Source organism: Maniola hyperantus, chromosome 7 (assembly GCF_902806685.2).
Source record: "Maniola hyperantus chromosome 7, iAphHyp1.2, whole genome shotgun sequence".
In the NCBI taxonomy this organism is placed as follows: Eukaryota; Metazoa; Arthropoda; class Insecta; order Lepidoptera; family Nymphalidae; genus Maniola; species Maniola hyperantus.
In genome coordinates, this window is record NC_048542.1 from 11,285,831 (window position 1) to 11,309,059 (window position 23,229).

The following is a 23,229-nucleotide window of genomic DNA, read 5'->3' on the forward strand; positions in this document are numbered from 1 at the left end:
TTACACTGAGGATGAGATCTATAGAGCGCACTCTGACTTAACTTAGACTTAAGACAGAGTTAAAACGAGACAGAGCTATATCTCTCACATGAATCTGTCTCGTTTTAACGCAATCTTAAGTCTGAACAAAGTCAAAGTGCGCTCTATAGATCTCAGCCATAGCGTCAGTGAAGGTCTAACAGTGCGTAAGTCATTTTTGGATTTTTGGCGGGTTTTAACATTTGCCATAGATGTTCACATTTCATTTCATTCAGTTTTTTGCTCCTGTAAAATTTTATTTCTTGCAATTACACCATTTTGTTCACCAGCTCTTCCATTATTTTGGTCGTAAACGATTGAACCTTATACAAACACAGCTAAGACAGAGTGCGCTCTATAGAGCGCACTCTGTCTTAGCTTAAGCTCTGACTTAAGGCAGAGTTAAAACGAGACCGAGCTATATCTCTCACATAAATCTGTCTCGTTTTAACTCAATCTTAAGTCTGAGCAAAGTCAAAGTGCTCCTAAGACACTGATAAAACGAAACAGCATTATATAGCTGGCATAAATCTGTCGCATTTTAATTGAAACTTAAGTCTGAGCAAAGTCTAATTCTGAGTTGAAAGGAAATCTAATTATAAGTGAGCTGGAAGGATCTCTCGTTGTCGCGTCGCAGCGTGTCGTGCGTGGCCTTGAGGGTGTCCAGTTTGGTGGAGATCTGCGCTATGGAGTTGTCTATCCACTGCATTGATGACATGTGAGCGTTCAGTATGCGGCCGATTTGCACGATCTGGAAATCAAGTAAACATTTGAAAACCAACAAACGACGAGCGACGCCACTGCTCAGCAGGTTTTTTAGGGTTCCGTACCTCAAAAGGAAAAACGGAACCCTTATAGGATCGCTTTGTTGTCTGTCTGTCAAGAAACCTACAGGGTACTTCCCGTTGACCTAGAATCATGAAATTTGGCAGGAAGGTGGGTCTTATAGCTGGCATTAGGGAAAAAAAACTGAAAACCGTGAATTTGTGGTTACGTCACACAAAATAAATAAATTTGTGGTGATAAACTAATAATTAGTATTTTCGAAGTAAGATAACTATATCAAGTGGGGTATCATATGAAAGGTCTTCCCCTGTGCATTCTAAAACCGATTTTTATGCATCGTAGTTTTTGAATAATCGTGCAAAATATCGAAAAAATACGACTGTAGTACGGAACCCTCGTTGCGCGAGTCTGACTCGCACTTGGTCGGTTTTTTAATGACTATTAGCCAAGTTTATCATGATGACTAATATTTCCCCTTTCCCCTCCAACTGAGCGTAAAGTTTCTGCTAGAAATAGGTACGACAAGCTATTGTGGCTAATTCCTTTGTACACAATCTCTAAACTAAACTAAAATATCACGTCTAAATCTATTGCTATCCCTTTCATAATGTTGCTTGCGGAAAAGGAAAGCACTAGATTTAGACCTGTTAATTTAGTTCAGTTTAGAGATTGTGTACTAGAGAATCGGCCCCATTGTCTACCTACTACCAGAGATAATATATTACTGCTACTACCTACCTATAATAATTGTTGTGTTGCACTAGCAACGGCATTCCGAACCAGTGGTGAATTAAAACTACCTGACTATTCATAAGTACTTGTAAAAAGTTTACATGAATCAAAAAACATTCTATTCTATTCTATTCAACGGGGTTTGAACCGACGACTTATCATATTTCAGTCCGCTCCTTTTTTATGCAACCTCGATAGGTTAGGTAGGTATGCGTCTTTGATTTGTCAAACAAATAACTGAACTACTGGTTTTTTAGAGTTCCATAGATCCAGAGAAAAAAAGAACCATAATAGGATTATTTGTTGACTGTCTGTCAAGTGGACACTTCCCGTTGACCTAGAATCATGAAATTTGGCAGGTAGCAAGGTCTTATAGCAGATGTAAAGGGAAAAATCTGAAAACCGTGAAGTAGTGGTTACATCACAAAATAAATTAAAAAAGTGTTATTTCTATTTGCTGAAAAATTTCTGGAAAAATACTCACTGGATCATTGCTATTTTGACTTCTATTAGTTTCATTGAGATGTTCAATGACTTCTTTCAGGTCTTCGGACATTCGACGGAGCTGTGTGTCTAAAGTTTCCGCTAGTGAATACCTGAAAATAAAATTAATTCAAGTTATAACATTGTTTTATTACAGACTAGCTTATGCTCGCGACTACGTCCGCGTGGACTACACAAATGTCAAACCCTTATTTCACCCCCTTAGGGGTTGAATTTTCAAAAACCTTTCTTAGCGGATGCCTACGTCATAATAGCTATCTGCATGCCAAATTTCAGCCCGATCCGTCCAGTAGTTTGAGCTGTGCGTTGATAGATCAGTCAGTCAGTCAGTCACCTTTTCCTTTTATATATTTAGACTCCATCAACTGATAATTTAAATTAGCTCATGAATGATCATGACTTATAAATAAACTAGCTTATGCTCGCGACTACGTCCGCGTGGACTACACAAATTTCAAACCCCTATTTCACCCCCTTAGGGGTTGAATTTTCAAAAATCCTTTCTAAGTGGATGCCTACGTCAGAATAGCTATGTGCATGCCAAATTTGAGCTCATTCCGTCCAGTAGTTTGAGGTGTGCGTCAGTCAGTCAGTCACCTTTTCGTTTTATATACGAACAGACAACGACAAGCAACGACAGACCTCCAGCGACTTTTCAAGTCCTGGTTGTGATGGCTGAGTTTCATGCTGGTTCTTGTCAGTAGAATCATTTTCTCCATAACTTCTCATAATTAAGCTCTGTTGCGTACACTAAGCAATATCACTCACATGTGTTCCCTCTCCGGATCCCTCATCCTGTCTCCAGGGTCTTCTTGCAGCTGCTTTTCCAGCGGCACCAGCAATGCCTCCAGCTCCTTTTGTTGTGCTAATACAAAGTCTAGTTCATGCTCCAACCCAGTTTGTTCGTTCTTCACTGTTTCCACTGCATCGTTCAGTTCTAGAATCTGCGAAAGGTAAAAAGAAACATGAAAACCGGCCAAGTGCGAGTCAGGGTAGCGCAATGAGGGTCCCGTACTACAGTCGTATTTTTTCGACATTTTGCAGGATAATTCAAAAACTATGATACATAAAAATAAATAAAAATCTGTTTTAGAATGTACAGGTGAAGACCTTTCATGATACCCCCAATTGATATAGTTATCTCACTTGGAAAATTGAAAATACTAATTATTAGTTTATGACCACAATTTCATTTTTTTTTGTATGATGTAACTTGCCTTCTCTCCATTGGCTACTAGGAGTCTGTCCCACGCGTTAATCTGTGTGGCCTGGTTGATGAAGGTCCTCTCCTGCTCCTCGAGCTCCAGCGTCCACTTGTTGATGCTTTCCTCCAGTTGAGCGAACGTTATTGATGATATCACTGCAGGAGGCGCCGCCGCTGTAGTTGTACTAAAAAAGGAATCAGATCAGTAAAATTACATAGTTATCATCACGATCAATCCATTGCGGGCTCACTACAGACAACATGTGTCCTCTCAGTAAGGTTTGGCCATAGTCCACCACACTGGCCAATTGTGGATTGGCAGACTTCAGTCGTTTTTGAGAACATTATGGAGAACTCTCAGGCATGCGGGTTTCCTCACGATGTTTTCCTTCACCGTTAAAGAGAGTGATATTTAATTTCTTGTAACGCACATAACTCGCCCGGTATCGAACCCACGACCTCCCGAATAGAAGGCTGACGTCCTTAAATTCTTCATGTTTTACTATGACACTGGTACTGATTCTGAGCACAACCTAATTTTAGAGTATTCGCATCCTCTTCTTACTAATGTAATATGAAAAGGACAGACGCAGTTTGACAGTTTTAAATTTAATTTTTAGATGGTAAAACCCGTGGTTTTAGCGCACAGTCGCGAGCCTACTGTTTAAATTTGTAGCGTGCACTAAAATTTATAGTCTTTAAATGTAAAGTTCATTGTCTGTCCCTTTTTAGCATTGTTAAAAAGAAAAGGATGCAGGTACTCTAAATTTAGTTTAGAGAAAGACAACGGAATCGGTGCCATTGACCCTTCGGGTACGGATCCCTAATAACGATATTTTAAGCTTACAAAGTCGCGGCCAAGAACTAGTATTTCATAAAATACTCACGTGGTGACAGCACCAAGTGTGGGCATGGTAGCGGCAGTGGATTTCCCCAACGCTGTTATACCCGAGGGCGCTGTGGCGGACGCTGAAAATCATTTATTATAATATACAAAATAAAATAATTTTGTGAAATAGTCATCATTAACAATGTCATGTTTTATTTGAAAACTTGTGTGATCAACACAATTATTGTAAACTAGCTGATGCCGGCGACTTAGTCCGCGTGGATTTTCATTTTATTTTTTTGCTACACTCTTTTCTGAATGATTTTCAGTCAAGATATTTTAATCCTACAATCCTACTAATATTATAAATGTGAAAGTGTGGATGTTTGGATATTTGTTATTAAATTACGCAAAAACGGCTGAACGGATTTGGATGAAGTTTAGAATGGAGATAGATTATACCCTGGATTAACACATAGGCTACTTTTTATCCCGGAAAATCAGAGTTCCCACGGGATTTTAAAAAAACCTAATTCCACGACGAAGTCGCGGGCATCATCTAGTTTGCTATACAGGAGTATCCTGTATAGGGAATAGAAAAACAAAAGAACTCACTAGTTCCTGACGTAGCAGCTGTTGAAGTCGGTTTAAAAGACAGTCCAGTTCCAAAACCGAGTCCACTTGATGTAGTACTAGCCGTCGACGTCCCAAACCCAAATCCGGCTGCAGTCGTCGAACTAGTCGCTTGACTAGTCTGAGCTGTGCCGAAGCTTAACGTAGTCGCCTGAGTAGTTTGAGCTGTAGTCCCAAACGATACTGGTTGAGATTGGGTTGTGCCAAATGACAAAGTTGAGGCCGGTTGAGTCGTTGTTGCAAACGAAGATGGAGTCGTCCCGAAACTCAACGGTTGACTTGTCTGAGGTTTTGCACCGAAGCTTATACTAGTCTGCGGTGTGGGAAAAGCTTGAGTTGTTGAAATTGTCCCAAGATTTTGAATTGTTGCCGCTCCGAACGCTGGAGTTGATGAAGTCACTCCAAAACCTTGAGTTGAAGCTACTCCAAGAATTTGAGTTGCTGTTCCAAAAGCCGGTGGTGTTGAAGTAGCACCAAGATTTTGAGTTGTTGTCCCAAAAGATGGTGGTGTTGAAGTCGCGCCGAGATTTTGAGCTGTAGAGGTCCCAAATTGAGCTCCTGTAGTTGTTCCGAATGTTTGAGTTGGTGGAGTTGAACCAAACGATAGTTGAGTTGCTGGAGTGATTTGAGTTGCGAGTCCTTGGGTGGTTTGAGTTGTGCCGAAAGCTGGAGTGGTTCCAAAAGTCGGTTGGGATGTTTGTGGTGGGGTTGATCCGAAAGCAGGTGGTTGAGCTTGAGTTGACCCAAATGCGGGCGGTTGAGTTGTTGCGAAACTTTGTGGAGTAGATCCGAAACTGAGAGGCTGGCTGCTTCCAAATCCAGATGAAGATTGACTTCCAAAAGCAAATGCCGACGGTCCTTGGGACAGGTTTAAACCAGATTGTTGTTGTTGTTGTTGTTGCGCCTGTTGTTGCTGTTGCGCCTGTTGTTGTTGTTGTTGTTGCGCCTGTTGTTGTTGTTGTTGCGCCTGTTGCTGTTGAGTGGGCTGTGTTTGACCAAACCCAAATCCTGGAGATGCTGTTAATGTGCCAAAGGCTGGTGGTGCTGAAATCAAAAATATGTCTTGTTCAAACATTAATATGTCTTGTTTTAACATAATGAAATTGCAGATATACTCGTGAGAAAATCCCAGTTTTTAGGGTTATATATCTCAAAAGGAAAAAGGGACCCTTATAGGATCACTTTGTTGTCTATCAGTCTGTCTGTCCGTCGTGTCTGTCAAGAAAACCTATAGGGCACTTAACGTTGACCTAGAATCATGAAAGGTAGGTAGATGATTCAACCCCCTGCTACAATACCTCACGGCATATTCCTCTCTGTGTTGGGGATAATATACAGAGAAACTTTCAGCTTTTATAAAACAACAAAGGTCTGGCCCTCCTGGGCTCTTTCTCCATTACGTACCTGCACTGGTAGCAGCAGCAGAAGCCGATCCGAAGCTAAAGGGCTTCGCGCCGAAGGCTTGCCCAAAGCCAGGCGAGGCTGAGGCCTGTGTAGTTGTTGTGCTTAGACCGAAAGCTTGTGCTGTCTGCGGGGCTGACGATGTTATTGCCTGGGAAAATATTCCATTCAATTCTTGGTTTTATGACACACAGTTGTACCAACTGGGTACCAATGATGGGTAGAAAAGAAGAAACACTAGAAAATAGGCAGTGGAACTTGGGAATTCTTATAAATGTGAATGTGTGTCTGTCTGTCTGCTAGCTTTTCATGTTAATAATTTTCACACTGTCAATGGCCATTGTAGAGAGCCAATAACTGTGCAGTAATATTTTTATTGCAAATGTGGAATAACAATGACTACTTTTCGGTTTAGACAGCAATGATTATAAGAAACTAGCTCATGACTACGACTTCGTACGCGTGGATTTAGGTTTTTTAAATATCCCGTCGGAACTATTTGATTTCACGGGATAAAAAGTAGCTTATGTCACGCTCCAGGTATTTGACTATACCCATTCAAAAAATCAGGTCAATCCGTTGCTCTGCTGCGACGTTATTGAAGGACAAACCAATAAACTAACAAACAAACACACTTTTGCATTTATAATAAGGGTACTGATGGGAGCTGTTTTAAGTGACATTGTGAAATCTTATTCTTAACATTATCTTACAAATTCAACCATTGACAATCAAAAAGTTTACAAAGGTACCTATCCATATACTTCCATACTAATATTATAAATGCGAAACTGTCTGTCTGCTAGCTTTTCACGGCCCACCATCATCATCATCAACCGATAGTCGTCCACTGCTGGACATAGGTCGCTTGTTGGGACTTCCACACGCCACGGTCTTGCGCCGCCTGAATCCAGCGGCTCCCTGCGACTTGTCTGATATCGTCCGTCCACCTAGTGTGGGGTCTTCCAACGCAACGTCTTCTGGTGCGAGGTCAACAGTTTAACCTTTGGTACAGAACTTACATCCCGGGGAAGGACATAGGTGACTTTTTATCCTGGAAAATCGAAGAGTTCCCACAGGATTTTTTAAAAATCTAAATTCATACGGACGATGTCACAGGCATCATCTAGTTTTGAATAAATAGTTTTGACTTTGAGCCATTTTACAAGCAAATAGTAGTATTAAAAAACTTATTTATCATGCATAGTTAGGTTAGTATGAATTTTTTCTTACAGTAGAGGGTTGTGGCGCTGAAAAACCTGACGCTGGTGTGCTGAAACCCCCACCAGTTTTGCCGAATGAGAAACTAGGTCCTGTTGGAGAACCAAACAGAGATGTCGCTGAAACAAAACAGATTGTTATAATTTAGACTGGCAGTGGCAAAAAAAGCTGTGATAGCCTAGAGGTTAGGACGTCCGCCTTCTAAGTGTAGGTCGGGGGTTCGATACCGGGCTCCTCCAACTTTTCAGAGTTATGTGCGTTTCAATTAATTAAATATCACTTGCTTTAAGGTGAAGGAAAACATCGTGAGGAAACCTGCATGCCTGAGAGTTCCCCATAATGTTGTGAAAGGTGTGTGAAGTCCACCAATCCGCACATGGCCAGTGTGGTAGACTATGGCCAAAACCCTTCTAACTCTGAGAGGAGACCCGTGCTCTGTATTGAGCTGGCGATCGGTTGATCATGATGATCTAATGTACATCATCATGATCAACTCAATAGGGTATTTGACAGCATCATGTCATGTAAAATATAGGATCTATTGATGGTATTATGTATACACAGTGCTCAGTAAAACCGACTGTGGTTTTTGGCACTGAATGTAGCAGGAATAATATGTAAGTGTAATAATAATAAAAAAAAGGTACCTAAAATTATAGTTACCTTGTGTTGCCGGGGAGCCAAAGGCAGGGGCTGCTTGTGGGTTCGCACCAAAAGCTGGCGGCTGCTCTGTTGCCTGAAATATTGCAAAAAATGTTTTAAACTCAAATCAACAAATTCTTGAAAGGGCGGCATTCGAGGTTCCTCTGGTACCATCGTACAAGACAGCACTTTTATGTGCAACACTGCAAGTTAATGACGGACAGCGCCATCTATATGTGATTTTGTAAACTAATTCAATTCAATTCCCAATTATTGGCTTTTAGGTGTGCCAGGTGGGCACAGAGTATTCGCCAGTGTAACCTTTATGAAGAAGGCACGAAGGAGACTGTTCGGTGAGAGCTGTTGTACAGTTAAATTTTGAATATCTACAAAATAGTTAAAAAATTTTTTTTTGGTTGGATTTTGTAAACTAAATAATACATTTCAATTTTTTTTGTAATGTAACGGTTTTCGGACTTTTTCCTTTACTTGTGCTATAAGACCTAGCTACCTGGCAAATTTCATGATTCTAGGTCAACCGGAAACAAAACCCTATAGGTTTTGATTACCGTGTCTTGACAGACACAACTTTGGCCATCTTACCACCAGGTGAGATTGTAGTAAAGGGCTAACTTGTATCGGAATAAAAAAATAGCTCTAAATAAATTTTTACCAGCTCTTTTGTAGGACCCAATCTCCAAACCAGTGGTAGGTGGAGTCTATAATTCCCAACATAAAATTAGTGGCACAAGTAGTCCTACATGAAATGAATACATTTTATTTCATTACCGGTTTGACAGGCTGCCCGAATCCTGGACTCCCAACTGTTTGTACGGGTGGAGCATTGAATGCACCATATGCTTGCGGCTTGTTAGACCCAAATGCACTGACACTAGTTGTAGCAGGTGTTGAAGAAACTGTGAAAATAGATGCAAAATTATTACCATGTCATACAGAGAATTTTATAGTCCGTAATAAATTACTCCTCACACGCCATTTTGACTTTTTGTGTCAAATTTTATGTCAAAGTACAATTTTAGCCCTTACTTTAAAAGTAGGTCGAATTCGTAAAACCTGCATCAATCGTTATTACAATCTCAATTGATGCAGGTTTTACTTTTGAGTTTTGACATGACAATTGACCCATAGAGTTAAATGGCGCATGAGGAGTCATTTTGTATGGCCTATACAAAGATTTTCATATATGAATGTCAGGTTAGTGGCTATAGTCAGAGGCAGGTGTCAAATGTTAGTACATTCAACGCAGGTAGCCCTAAAGTTGCCCATTTTTCTATCACTTTAACAGTGAAGGAATAATCGTGAGAAAACTTGCATGCCTGAGAGTTCTCCATAACGTTCTCAAAGGCGTGTGAAGTCTGCCAATCCACACTTGGCCAGCATGGTAGACTGTGGCCAATACCCTTCTCACTCTGAGAGGAGACCAGTGCTGTGTAGTGAGCCAGCGATGGGTTGTTCATGACAATGACAGAAGTAATAAATGCTTGAAATAGGTCTGTATAAATTTTAATCTCATGGTGCATAATAATAGCTTACATAGACCAGTTGACGCTGTTGTTTTTGCTCCAAAATTAAAACCTCCAAATGCTGAGGTTGCCTGCCCGCTAAACAGATTTGTTTTATTATCTGTGGAAAAAGATAATTTGCTCTTAATCACAAAGTTAGTTGTATTATAGATTTAATACATAGAAATATTAATATTTGCCAACAAAAATGCTAAAAAGTGCATTTTATTATGAACCTTGAGTGATGTCAATTTTGACAAATTTCATTATGACCAAAAGTAAAAAAAAAGTTTAGTCATAATCATGCAGAAAATAACAAGTAATAATTAAAATAATAATTTTAAAATTTTAATCTTGTAAATCCAAATTCTAAACTGTGGCTCCAGCTTGAAAAGATTTTGTAGCATCTCCACCCTGACTCCAGTGACCCTGATGTACAAAATGAGTATCTAATATTGACTGTGGACCGACAAATGTTTATTTTGTTTGTTTAATTTGGCGTTGCTTTCATGTGTTTCCTTCTCAGTTAACCAAGCACTTATGCTTATAGTAATGATAATAATGTCATATTTCATTAAATAACTCTATACTTATAAGTAAGCAAACTAAACAATGTCATCCTTTCAATACAACATAAGTGGATGACCAAAATTTACATCTTTTGAGGATTTTGCTCTGCAACCATAGGAAAAATTTCACGCTTTCAGGAATATTTAGGTTCTTTCGCTGACCTTGCTTGGGCTCCAGCCTCCAACTGAAAAACCTAAGACCTAACCTAACCTATAGCCAAAAATATAAACATTGCTAGTTAATTAATAATCATCAAGTGGTAACTTCCCAGTGTAAAACATACCTAACAGACCTGTCTGATTTTTAATAGTTTAAATAAGTAGGTACTTATTTTTGTGTAGTTAAATACATTTATTAGCTAAATACCGGGAAAATTCACCTACCTGATGCAGAATTTGTGCCAAATGCACCGCCGGCTGTCGTTGTAGCTTGTCCGAGCGGGAAACTCATCTTTTCAATAATTCCACTTTTTTTAGCCCAATTTCTTGTAGAAAATACACAAGAAAAGCAATAAATTACAAAATTTCGTTACGAAAACCGCAAACGGTAAAAACTATTAAAATGTCACCACCAGGCCGATTGCGAATCGACTGCATCTATCATTTAATGACTGTTCGGGCCGATTGCGAATCGACTGCATCTATCATTTAATGACAGCATCAATGTCAAAATATGGTTTTCCTATCACGGTTCGGTGAGACAGTCCACAAAGGATAGATGTGGACAAAAAAATGTTTTGACAGTTCATTTACACTATCGATAAAATTTATTGTATGAAAAATGCTATTGCGGACGCGTTTTGAAGTTTGATGTCATATAAGAACCTCGACAAATGTTACGTCAAATGAGGTTTTCATTGAAACAACTCGAGAGGTGTTTTTATCAGTGACATAAGCTATCCGCAAATCGTTTTACTACTCATATTAATTAAAATAAAGTTATGAAAGGGATTAAAAAATGCTATAGTAATTCTTCTGCTAGATTAGAAATCAATTATTAATTTTAGAAGCTAGTATAATAGTATAAAAGCATTTTTAGATTAATAAGTCTCATAAGTACTTTTAAAAGAATATGTGATGACTCTTTCATTAGTAGGTTTGATGCACAGAGTACATTAAATATAGAGGTATACTAACACTGAGAAATGAGAATCACAGAGTACTTTTTACATTTTAAGTAAATAATTAAATATCATTGCTTTAACGGTGATGGAAAACATCGTGTGGAAACCTGCATGCCTGAGAGTTCTCCAAAATGTTATCAAAGGTGTGTGAAGTCTACCAATCCGCATTTGGCCAGCATGGTAGACTATGGCCAAAACTCTTCTCACACTCAAGAGAACCGTACTCTATAGTGAGCCAGCGACAGGCTGAACATAATAGTATACCTTTGACTCCTTTGAGAACAATATGGAGAACTCTCAGGCATGCAGATTTCCTCATGATGTTTCCTTCACCGCTAAATCAAGTTAAGTATAATTAATTGTTTAAAACGCACATAACTCTTAGAGATGCGTACCTAAAATTGAACCCCCAACCTTCAATTATTCAGAGGTGGACATCCTAACCACTAGGCTCTTCGGGGGACTTCTAAAATTATTCCCCAAAGTAATGTCCAAAAGTCAAATCATTTTCTGATTTAATTGATTTAGCTTTGGAAATTACTTTGGAATTTAAATTATTTAGGCAAATAAAACAACAGTTTGATGATTTTTTATGTTTTCTTTTATTAAAGTAGATTAGATTCTGACATCTTAATTATATCACCATCTGCTTCTTATAAATCTAATCTGGCACCGTTCATTATTTTATTTGTCTCTGCACGGGGTCCAAGAGCTCGAGTTCACAACATATCCCAATCCATATCTTTGTCAGGATGAAGAAATGAATGCAGCACTGTATCACCTTTGCCTGAAAAAAAATTATGATAACTGAGTAAGTGACCACTGACTGTGTTGCTTAATCTATACCACTAGGCACTACCAGCTTCTGTTTAGGTATGACGTTGTCTGCGAAGACTTTAGAATCAGTGTATATGGTATCTTTATTACTAATTTAGCTAATCCAAATTATTTCTTTAAATATTTGTGGTGCGAAGGAGTAAGAAACATCCAAACTTTCATATGAAGAGCAACGTTTTAGGCAGCTCTAGATACATAAGGAAACATACTCGAGAAAGCACTTGTAGTGTGGAGGTACTTACTATGAAGTCATAACCACCAGTAGCAATGGACTCAATTTGTATAATAGGTACTTTATGAAACGCTGTTAAAACTCCTCTAACTTTTCGGAGTTTAATACCATTGTAACAACTAAATATCACTTGCTTAGCTGTGAAGGAAAAGGAAGATCGTGAGGAAACCCGCATGAGAGCCTTTACTTGTATTGAATGATAACGTTTGTTAACTTACGAGTTCTAACTTCCAAGCAGCCACAGTCCGTCAATAAGGGTCCCAATACTTAGGCAAATCAGTGCCCAGGCATTTGCGTATAAGTTCAGTGAGAAAAACTAAGTCTCCGGAGTCCGAGGAGCAAGCAAAGTTGCAGAATTAATCACAAAAAACAAACGCGTAAACTAAGGAAAAACAACAAAAAATTGTACTTTGTGGTCTGGGGTTCTAAATAGTTACCACAGACTAACTACTTATTTGTAATAAGTAACGTAGCCAAATTTAGGAAACTGTTATGTCCATGTAAATTGCTAGATTACCAGTTTACGGCAATCGGCATCACGGTTCGGTGAGACAGTCCACAAAGGATAGATGTGGACAAAAAAATGTTTTGACAGTTCATTTACACTATCGATAAAATTTATTGTGTAGACTTCGTCTGTGTTGGCTTTTGTCGACACACGTGCGGCGTTTTTCGGACTGTTTTTCTTGTTAAAAAGTAGCCAGTTTTTGAGTTTTAATTAGTGTTTTTTGGTGGTGGGACTAACTCGGTGCGATGGGAATGGAGGTGGACCCACCTCCGGAGCCCCCGGACCCTGATGGGTCGCGGAACGGAGACGCGTGTGACGCTTCTCGACAGGCGGCTTCCTCTCGGAAGCGACCTGTCGATATCGATGAGCCTGCCGCAGAAGGCGGAAAAAGAACGGTGTTGAATCCTCCCCATGCAGCTGTGCATTCTGTATACACCCATCCCTCATTTTCTGAAGGCCCTAAAGGTTACAGTAGGGATGACAAAGGTCCCTTCATAGTCCACGTCTCGAAGGAGGTCTCGGACCCATCCGCAGCCACATCAATTAGAGCATTGCAGTTTGGCCAGTTTCTGCACCATAACAAGTTCAGTCACATCATTAAAGACGGCGTTAAAAGTGTTGGCCGCAATAGAGTCAGCGTAGAGTTCTCAACCGCGTTAGCAGCCAATGACTTCCTAGCAAGCCAGATCTTGACGTTGGCAAAGTATAAGGCCAACATTCCAACATTCAATATCACTCGGATGGGTCTAGTGCGGGGTGTTCCTATAGACTGGTCTATGGGGGACTTCGTCGAATCCCTTGAACTACCGATTGGCTGTGGCGAGGTTTTAAAAGCCCGCCGCCTGAACCGTAAAAATACCATTGAAGGTCGTGTTGAATGGGTGCCCACCCAGTCGGTGGTTGTAACCTTTAGAGGCCAGACGCTCCCCTCAAGAATTTTCTCCTTTTACACGTCCCTCCCTGTTGAGTCTTACAAATTCCCGACCATTCAGTGCCTAAATTGTTGCCGTTTTGGCCACATTAAATCACAGTGTAGGTCTAAGCCAAGGTGTTACAGGTGTGCCCAGCCCCATACAGGTGAGTCCTGCGATGTTTCGAAGGAAAAGGCTACCTGCTTGCATTGCTCAGGTAGCCATTTCGCGTCAGATAAGGACTGTCCAGAGTTTTCCCGACAGGAAAGCATTAAGCTTGTCATGTCTCAAGACAACATTTCGTATATAGAGGCATCTGCGCGTTTCCCCCCAGTCCGTAGGTCATATGCTGAGATGACTAGGGAGTTGTTCTCAACTCCTACATTCTCTCCCCGTCCTCCCCATCCTACAAACTCATCTCGTCCCAATGTTACTCCTAAAAAATCATACCGGGAAACAATTATTCGTTCTCCTCGTCCCCGTGCCCCCTTACCGAAGGGCTACAATAAACAGGCACATGAATCAATTATTAACAACCCATCTTCCTCCCTACCCAATGGCTGTGCTCTTGGCAACAGCCAACCCGACTTTCCGCTATCCCAAGGAAAAATGTTAGAAGACCTTACCGCATTGCTCCTAAGCATCGTTGCTCCATGCAGCGAACTCCCATTACCGCCCAACGTTGCCCAAAACCTATCCCGTCTCTTTAATATTTTAAACAATGGCCCCAACAGTTCTACTTCAATGGAATTGTAAAAGCATCCGTTCCAAAAAACAAGACCTTATATCCTTAATTAACCTGCATAGTCCTGTCATAGTTGCCGTCTCGGAGACATGGCTGAGGCCTGGAGCCCGATTTCGGGTCCCTGGTTTCTTCTGTTTGCGGGATGACAGGGATGACGGCTATGCAGGTAGTGCCTTATTCATTCGGCACAATCTCCCCTTTTCTTCAATTCCTATCCCCTCTCACAGTAATCAGATTAATGCTGTTGCTGTGAGAGCTGTAAATATTTCCTTCCTCTCTTTGTATATCCCTCACCCAACCCCCTCCCTGATTCCAGAAATTGAAAGTATCCTTTCCTCTCTCCCCAGTCCGACTGTGATTATGGGTGACTTTAACACCCACCACTCTTTGTGGGGGTGTTATAACTGTGACGGGTTCGCTCCGTCGTTGGTTGACATTTTTGAGGATATGAACCTTTGTATCCTGAATGATGGCTCCCCGACTCGCAGAGTTTACCCCAATCAGAACCCAAAATCTGCAGTAGATCTATCTCTTTCTTCAACTTCTCTTGCATCTCAGCTATCCTGGCAAACTCTTCCTAGTACCTATGGTAGCGACCACTTCCCTATCATCCTAACTATGAATAATAGAACAATTCCTTCCCCCAACCCTAACCCCTTGTTAAAATATAAATTGCACAAAGCAGATTGGTCCCGCTATGCTCAAACCGTGGATGACCTGATGGACTCTCTACCTGATCTTCCGTGTGATGGTGACCTCTTGATTTACTATGATCACTTCGTCAAATCTCTTATTTCTTCGGCCGACTCCAATATTCCCCGTAAAAATCCTTCTGTCTCAAATCATTTGCCTTCCCCTCCCTGGTGGGATGAGGAATGCAAAGATTTGTTCAAGCAGAGAGTGGCAGCAGAGAAAGAGTACTCAGATCATATGACAGAAGAAAATTTTATTAAATATAAGCGTATTGATGCCAAAACTAAAAGAATGGTTTCAAAAAAGAAAAAGTTTGGCTGGACTAAGTTCTGCGAATCACTTAACCCTAGATCTCCCTCTTCGATTGTTTGGTTAAACATAAGAAGATTCCGCAGAACCCTTAACTACTCCGATCCAAGCTCCAACGATCCCTCTGAATGGCTTAGTACTTTTGCTGACAAACTTGCTCCTCCGTCTGTTCCCCATCAGGACGAATTCCCTGTTTTTACACCAGCACCCATTATGGGTGAAATGGATGCCCCCTTTTCCTTCTCAGAGCTTCAGATTGCTCTCGGTGGGCTAAAAGACTCAACCCCAGGGGAAGATGGTGTGCCCTACTCTTTTTTGGTAAATTTAAATGAAAACTCTAAACATCGCTATCTAAATTTAATTAACGGTTTTTTTGAAAAAGGAATAATCCCAGATTCCTGGAAGTCCCAAATAGTGATCCCACTTCTTAAGCCTGGGAAAAAAGCTTCAGACCCTAATTCATACAGGCCTATTGCACTGTCGTCCACATTAGCGAAGGTTACGGAGGTCCTCCTTAAAAACCGATTGGAATGGATAATGGAAAGCAGAGGAATACTGGCCCCTTCGCAGTTTGGTTTCCGCAAGGGTCTCAGTACAGCAGACAGCCTCAGTATACTCACTACAGACATTCGAACTGCCTTTGGTAAGGGTGAATACCTTGTGGGTGTCTTTCTCGATGTAGCTTCTGCATATGATAATGTACTTCTTCCGTTGCTCAGGCAAAAGCTGCACCAGCTGAGTGTACCGCCGAGGATATCACATTTCATATGTAACCTGCTTGCTGGTAGGTCAGTTGTGGTAAAACACCAGTCATCCACTCTCCCCCCCAGACTAGTCTGGAAAGGTCTTCCCCAAGGCTCTGTTCTCAGTCCTCTGCTATACAGCATATAATATACCCAAGATCTAGAAATGTCTGTAAATAATTTTTGTAACATCTTGCAGTATGCTGACGATATCGTCCTCTATCATAGCTCAGGCTCTGTAGAGGAAATATCCCAATGTCTTAACTCTGCTTTGTATTATCTAGGGCAGTGGCTCTCTGACCACGGCCTATCTTTGTCAGTGGCTAAATGCCAAGCAGTCGTGTTTACGAGGAAGCGATCTATCCCTAACTTTAACTTTTATTATGAGGGTCAACTCATCAACTTGGTAGATAAGGCAAAGTTCCTTGGAGTTATTCTCGATTACAGACTGAACGGATTGGCTCATACCGAATATATAATTAATAAATGTGAAAAGGGCATCAATGTTCTACGTGCGGTGGCGGGAGTTTGGTGGGGTGCTCATCCCTACTCCCTCAAACTCTTATATAATGCTTTGGTTCGTAGCCACATTGATTACTGCTCATTTGTATTAGACCCCTTAAATAAAACTGTGTCTGAGAAGTTGAATAAAATTCAGTACCGTTGCCTCAGAATCATTCTGGGTGCAATGAAGTCTTCCCCCACTAACGCTCTACAGGTTGAATGTGTTGATCCTCCTTTACATCTCCGACGGCAATACCTATGTGACCGCTTTGTCAGCAAAATGTTACAGCTTTCCTCTCACCCATTGTGGACCAAATTGGACCAGTTATCACAAGTCCTTAGCACACGCAATCCTTCCTCCTACCTATTGGATAGTTTCCGTAAGTTTACCAATCTCCCTCATCCCTTGTTATCTTTATCAAAAAATCCTCTATTCTCCACATCATATGAAGCCCTGGTATTCAATCCCTCTGTGGTTACTGATCTTGGTTTGGTCAAAGGTGCCCCTGATACTAACTCAAAATTTCAAAGCTTAGTTCATCAAAATTGGTCAAATCATCTTCTTATCTACACCGATGCTTCAAAAATGTCCACAGAAAGTTGTGTCGGTGCAGCCTGCTGGGTGCCCAGGTTTAAAATAATTCTACAATTCCAATGCCCTCCTGAGTCTTCGGTGTTTACAGGAGAGGCCATTGCCTTATTAGAAGCAATCCTGTTTACCCGCTCCCATAACATGAAACAAACTGTTATTTTTACTGACTCTCTTAGTTGCTTGTTATCCATTAAGGAAAACCCATTCAGGAGTAAATCAAGATTTCCCATTATTCTACAGATTAGGGAAGCTCTGTTCTCCTGTCATCAAAATGGAATAGCTTTAACACTTGTCTGGATTCCAGGTCACTCTGGCATTGCAGGCAACGAAACGGCTGACTCTTGCGCTAAATCTGCTGTACAAACGGGTTCCCATGAACATTTTAAAACCATTTCCCAAGATCTGAGTGCATTATCTAAAACATATCTGGACAAGTCCTGGAACACATACTGGAATGAATCAAAATCGGTTAAAGGTAAATTCTATGCCTCAGTTCAACCGGATATTCCAAGGCGCCCATGGTTCTTCTCCCATAGATACGCAGACAGGTGGGTTACCTCCACGATATGTCGCTTACGCCTTGGTCATTCCTGCACACCTGTCCATCTGCACAAGATCAGAGTTAGAGATCACTCCCTGTGTGAATGTGGCTTAGACGAAGGTACTATTTCCCATATATTCTTTTCTTGTCCTAAACTTCTTCACCCCCTCTATGATGTCCTTCCTCCAAAATTTCCCCGTCCAGTAAATGTTGAGTGTTTGTTAATGTCTGTTTTTAGTCCTTACTGTAAATTCTTATGTAAATATGTCAAATATAATAATATTAAGCTGTAAATATTTATGTATATTATGAATAGTGTGTATTTTGTGTACCTAATAATTGTGTTGTTCCAGGCCTGAAACTAACCCTATACAATAATATATTATTCTTTGAAAAACCTGCTACTTATAAATTATCCAAATTAATAGATAGTCTTCTTCCCAGCTATCACCAACCATTCGTATCGTGTCTCTTCAATTCCACACGACATTGGCGAAGTAAATTGCGCCCGCTTGGTGCAGCCGCGCGCCATTAAAAAAAAAAAAAAAAAAATTTATTGTATGAAAAATGCTATTGCGGACGCGTTTTGAAGTTTGATGTCATATAAGAACCTCGACAAATGTTACGTCAAATGAGGTTTTCATTGAAACAACTCGAGAGGTGTTTTTATCAGTGACATAAGCTATCCGCAAATCGTTTTACTACTCATATTAATTAAAATAAAGTTATGAAAGGGATTAAAAAAGGCTATAGTAATTTTTCTGCTAGATAAGAAATCAATTATTAATTTTAGAAGCTAGTATAATAGTATAAAAGTATTTTTAGACTAATGTAAGTCTCATAAGTACTTTTAAAAGAATATGTGATGACTCTTTCATTAGTAGGTTTGATGCACAGAGTACATTAAATATAGAGGTATACTAACACTGAGAAACGAGAATCACAGAGTACTTTTTACACGCACCTATAACTTCTTGGAGAACAGTTATGTGCATTTTAACTAAATAATTAAATATCATTGCTTTAACGGTGATGGAAAACATTGTGTGGAAACCTGCATGCCTGAGAGTTCTCCAAAATGTTATCAAAGGTGTGTGAAGTGAAGTCTACCAATCCGCATTTGGCCAGCATGGTAGACTATGACCAAAATTCTTCTCACACTCAAGAGAACCGTACTCTATAGTGAGCCAGCGACAAGCTGAACATAATAGTATACCTTTGACTCCTTTGAGAACAATATGGAGAACTCTCAGGCATGCAGATTTCCTCATGATGTTTCCTTCACTGCTAAATCAAGTTAAGTATAATTAATTGTTTAAAAAGCACATAACTCTTAGAGATGCGTACCTAGAATTGAACCCCCAACCTTCAATTATTCAGAGGTGGACATCCTAACCACTAGGCTCTTCGGGGAACTTCTAAAATTATTCCCCAAAGTAATGTCCAAAAGTCAAATCATTTTCTGATTTAATTGATTTAGCTTTGGAAATTACTTTGGAATTTAAATTATTTAGGCAAATAAAACAACAGTTTGATGATTTTTTATGTATTCTTTTATTAAAGTAGATTAGATTCAGACATTTTAATTATATCACCATCTGCTTCTTATAATAAAACAACAGTTTGATGATTTTTTATGTATTCTTTTGTTAAAGTAGATTAGATTCAGACATTTTAATTATATCACCATCTGCTTCTTATAAATCTAATCTGGCACCGTTCATTATTTTATTTGTCTCTGCACGGGGTCCAAGAGCTCGAGTTCACAACATATCCCAATCCATATCTTTGTCAGGATGAAGAAATGAATGCAGCACTGTATCACCTTTGCCTGAAAAAAAATTATGATAACTGAGTAAGTGACCACTGACTGTGTTGCTTAATCTATACCACTAGGCACTACCAGCTTCTGTTTAGGTATGACGTTGTCTGCGAAGACTTTAGAATCAGTGTATATGGTATCTTTGTTACTAATTTAGCTAATCCAAATTGTTTCTTTAAATATTTGTGGTGCGAAGGAGTAAGAAACATCCAAACTTTCATATGAAGAGCAACGTTTTAGGCAGCTCTAGATACATAAGGAAACATACTCGAGAAAGCACTTGTAGTGTGGAGGTACTTACTATGAAGTCATAACCACCAGTAGCAATGGACTCAATTTGTATAATAGGTACTTTATGAAACGCTGTTAAAACTCCTCTAACTTTTCGGAGTTTAATACCTACCATTGTAACAACTAAATATCACTTGCTTAGCTGTGAAGGAAAAGAAGATCGTGAGGAAACCCGCATGAGAGCCTTTACTTGTATTGAATGATAACGTTTGTTAACTTACGAGTTCTAACTTCCAAGCAGCCACAGTCCGTCAATAAGGGTCCCAATACTTAGGCAAATCAGTGCCCAGGCATTTGCGTATAAGTTCAGTGAGAAAAACTAAGTCTCCGGAGTCCGAGGAGCAAGCAAAGTTGCAGAATTAATCACAAAAAACAAACGCGTAAACTAAGGAAAAACAACAAAAAATTGTACTTTGTGGTCTGGGGTTCTAAATAGTTACCACAGACTAACTACTTATTTGTAATAAGTAACGTAGCCAAATTTAGAAGACTGTTATGTCCATGTAAATTGCTAGATTACCAAGTGATTACCATAGATATTCGATTTAGTCGGGTTATAAATAGGTCCGTGCTACCAATACGTCATCAAAATGTCGATAATGACGAAATGCGATATAGTGCATTAGTCGTCCGCGATAGCAAATTTATCAACTGTAACGATCACGATTCTTAAGGATATTTCTATTGCGATGTCACATGTCAGTTTACGGCAATCGGCCTGGGCCGATTGCCGTAAACTGGACATAACTGGACATAACAGTCTTCTAAATTTGGCTACGTTACTTATTACAAATAAGTAGTTAGTCTGTGGTAACTATTTAGAACCCCAGACCACAAAGTACAATTTTTTGTTGTTTTTCCTTAGTTTACGCGTTTGTTTTTTGTGATTAATTCTGCAACTTTGCTTGCTCCTCGGACTCCGGAGACTTAGTTTTTCTCATTGAACTTATACGCAAATGCCTGGGCACTGATTTGCCTAAGTATTGGGACCCTTATTGACGGACTGTGGCTGCTTGGAAGTTAGAACTCGTAAGTTAACAAACGTTATCATTCAATACAAGTAAAGGCTCTCATGCGGGTTTCCTCACGATCTTCCTTTTCCTTCACAGCTAAGCAAGTGATATTTAGTTGTTACAATGGTATTAAACTCCGAAAAGTTAGAGGAGTTTTAACAGCGTTTCATAAAGTACCTATTATACAAATTGAGTCCATTGCTACTGGTGGTTATGACTTCATAGTACCTAAGTACCTCCACACTACAAGTGCTTTCTCGAGTATGTTTCGTTATGTATCTAGAGCTGCCTAAAACGTTGCTCTTCATATGAAAGTTTGGATGTTTCTTACTCCTTCGCACCACAAATATTTAAAGAAACGATTTGGATTAGCTAAATTAGTAACAAAGATACCATATACACTGATTCTAAAGTCTTCGCAGACAACGTCATACCTAAACAGAAGCTGGTAGTGCCTAGTGGTATAGATTAAGCAACACAGTCAGTGGTCACTTACTCAGTTATCATAATGTTTTTTCAGGCAAAGGTGATACAGTGCTGCATTCATTTCTTCATCCTGACAAAGATATGGATTGGGATATGTTGTGAACTCGAGCTCTTGGACCCCGTGCAGAGACAAATAAAATAATGAACGGTGCCAGATTAGATTTATAAGAAGCAGATGGTGATATAATTAAAATGTCAGAATCTAATCTACTTTAATAAAAGAATACATAAAAAATCATCAAACTGTTGTTTTATTTGCCTAAATAATTTAAATTCCAAAGTAATTTCTAAAGCTAAATCAATTAAATCAGAAAATGATTTGACTTTTGGACAAGTTCCCCGAAGAGCCTAGTGGTTAGGATGTCCACCTCTGAATAATTGAAGGTTGGGGGTTCAATTCTAGGTACGCATCTCTAAGAGTTATGTGCGTTTTAAACAATTAATTATACTTAACTTGATTTAGCGGTGAAGGAAATATCATGAGGAAATCTGCATGCCTGAGAGTTCTCCATATTGTTCTCAAAGGAGTCAAAGGCATACTATTATGTTCAGCTTGTCGCTGGCTCACTATAGAGTACGGTTCTCTTGAGTGTGAGAAGAGTTTTGGCCATAGTCTACCATGCTGGCCAAATGCGGATTGGTAGACTTCACTTCACACACCTTCGATAACATTTTGGAGAACTCTCAGGCATGCAGGTTTCCACACGATGTTTTCCATCACCGTTAAAGCAATGATATTTAATTATTTAGTTAAAATGCACATAACTGTTCTCCAAGAAGTTATAGGTGCGTGTAAAAAGTACTCTGTGATTCTCATTTCTCAGTGCTAGTATACCTCTATATTTAATGTACTCTGTGCATCAAACCTACTAATGAAAGAGTCATCACATATTCTTTTAAAAGTACTTATGAGACTTACATTAATCTAAAAATACTTTTATACTATTATACTAGCTTCTAAAATTAATAATTGATTTCTTATCTAGCAGAAGAATTACTATAGCCTTTTTTAATCCCTTTCATAACTTTATTTTAATTAATATAAGTAGTAAAACGATTTGCGGATAGCTTATGTCACTGATAAAAACACCTCTCGAGTTGTTTCAATGAAAACCTCATTTGACGTAACATTTGTCGAGGTTCTTATATGACATCAAACTTCAAAACGCGTCCGCAATAGCATTTTTCATACAATAAATTTTATCGATAGTGTAAATGAACTGTCAAAACATTTTTTTGTCCACATCTATCCTTTATGGACTGTCTCACCGAACCGTGATAGGAAAACCATATTTTGACATTGATGCTGTCATTAAATGATAGATGCAGTCGATTCGCAATCGGCCTGCTGGATGTCACAACAAAAATCCATTTTGATTTTACATTAATGTTACCAGAACAATTTGGGTGCGTTCATTATTATACAGTGCGCCAAAGATCTTTTGGCGCATGGCCAAAATTAGAACTTACGCAGTTACGCCGCCATCTTGTGAAGTGTCACGCTGTTCCTTACAATGTGGTGTTGCTGCTAAGAAAAAAATATGATATTTACTCTTTTTTTAATATTAGAGCCATTCCTTTTCTCAAATATTTTATTTTGTATTTATTTGTAGTGTTTTATAAATTATTTTATAGGAAGCCAACGGTATACAAATAAATATTTTTATTATAACTATTAGAGCCATTCTATATAGGTACATAACATCATAATAATATATTATCCTGATAATAGATAGGTAACTATAGCATAATTAATGTGTCTGCATGTCATAGCTATATTTAGCACTAGTTTAGCACTAGCACATGTAGTACCTAC

The 23,229-nt window shown here is 39.4% G+C and overlaps 1 protein-coding gene across 1 annotated transcript; it reads right to left on the reverse strand.

Moving 5' to 3' along the window:
- Positions 1 to 22: 22 nt before the first annotated feature.
- Positions 23 to 22,897, reverse strand: LOC117984049 (nuclear pore glycoprotein p62-like). The gene is made up of 13 exons (XM_069499463.1): positions 22,766 to 22,897; positions 10,447 to 10,634; positions 9,525 to 9,614; positions 8,760 to 8,887; positions 7,992 to 8,064; positions 7,341 to 7,447; positions 6,111 to 6,258; positions 4,689 to 5,750; positions 4,132 to 4,213; positions 3,258 to 3,429; positions 2,809 to 2,984; positions 2,021 to 2,132; positions 23 to 769 (listed from the first exon to the last, which is right to left on the reverse strand). The coding sequence occupies exons 2-13, from the start codon at positions 10,511 to 10,513 to the stop codon at positions 611 to 613; spliced, it is 2,376 nt and encodes a 791-aa protein (XP_069355564.1). The 5' UTR covers positions 10,514 to 10,634; positions 22,766 to 22,897; the 3' UTR covers positions 23 to 610.
- Between the last annotated feature and the right edge of the window lie 332 nt (positions 22,898 to 23,229).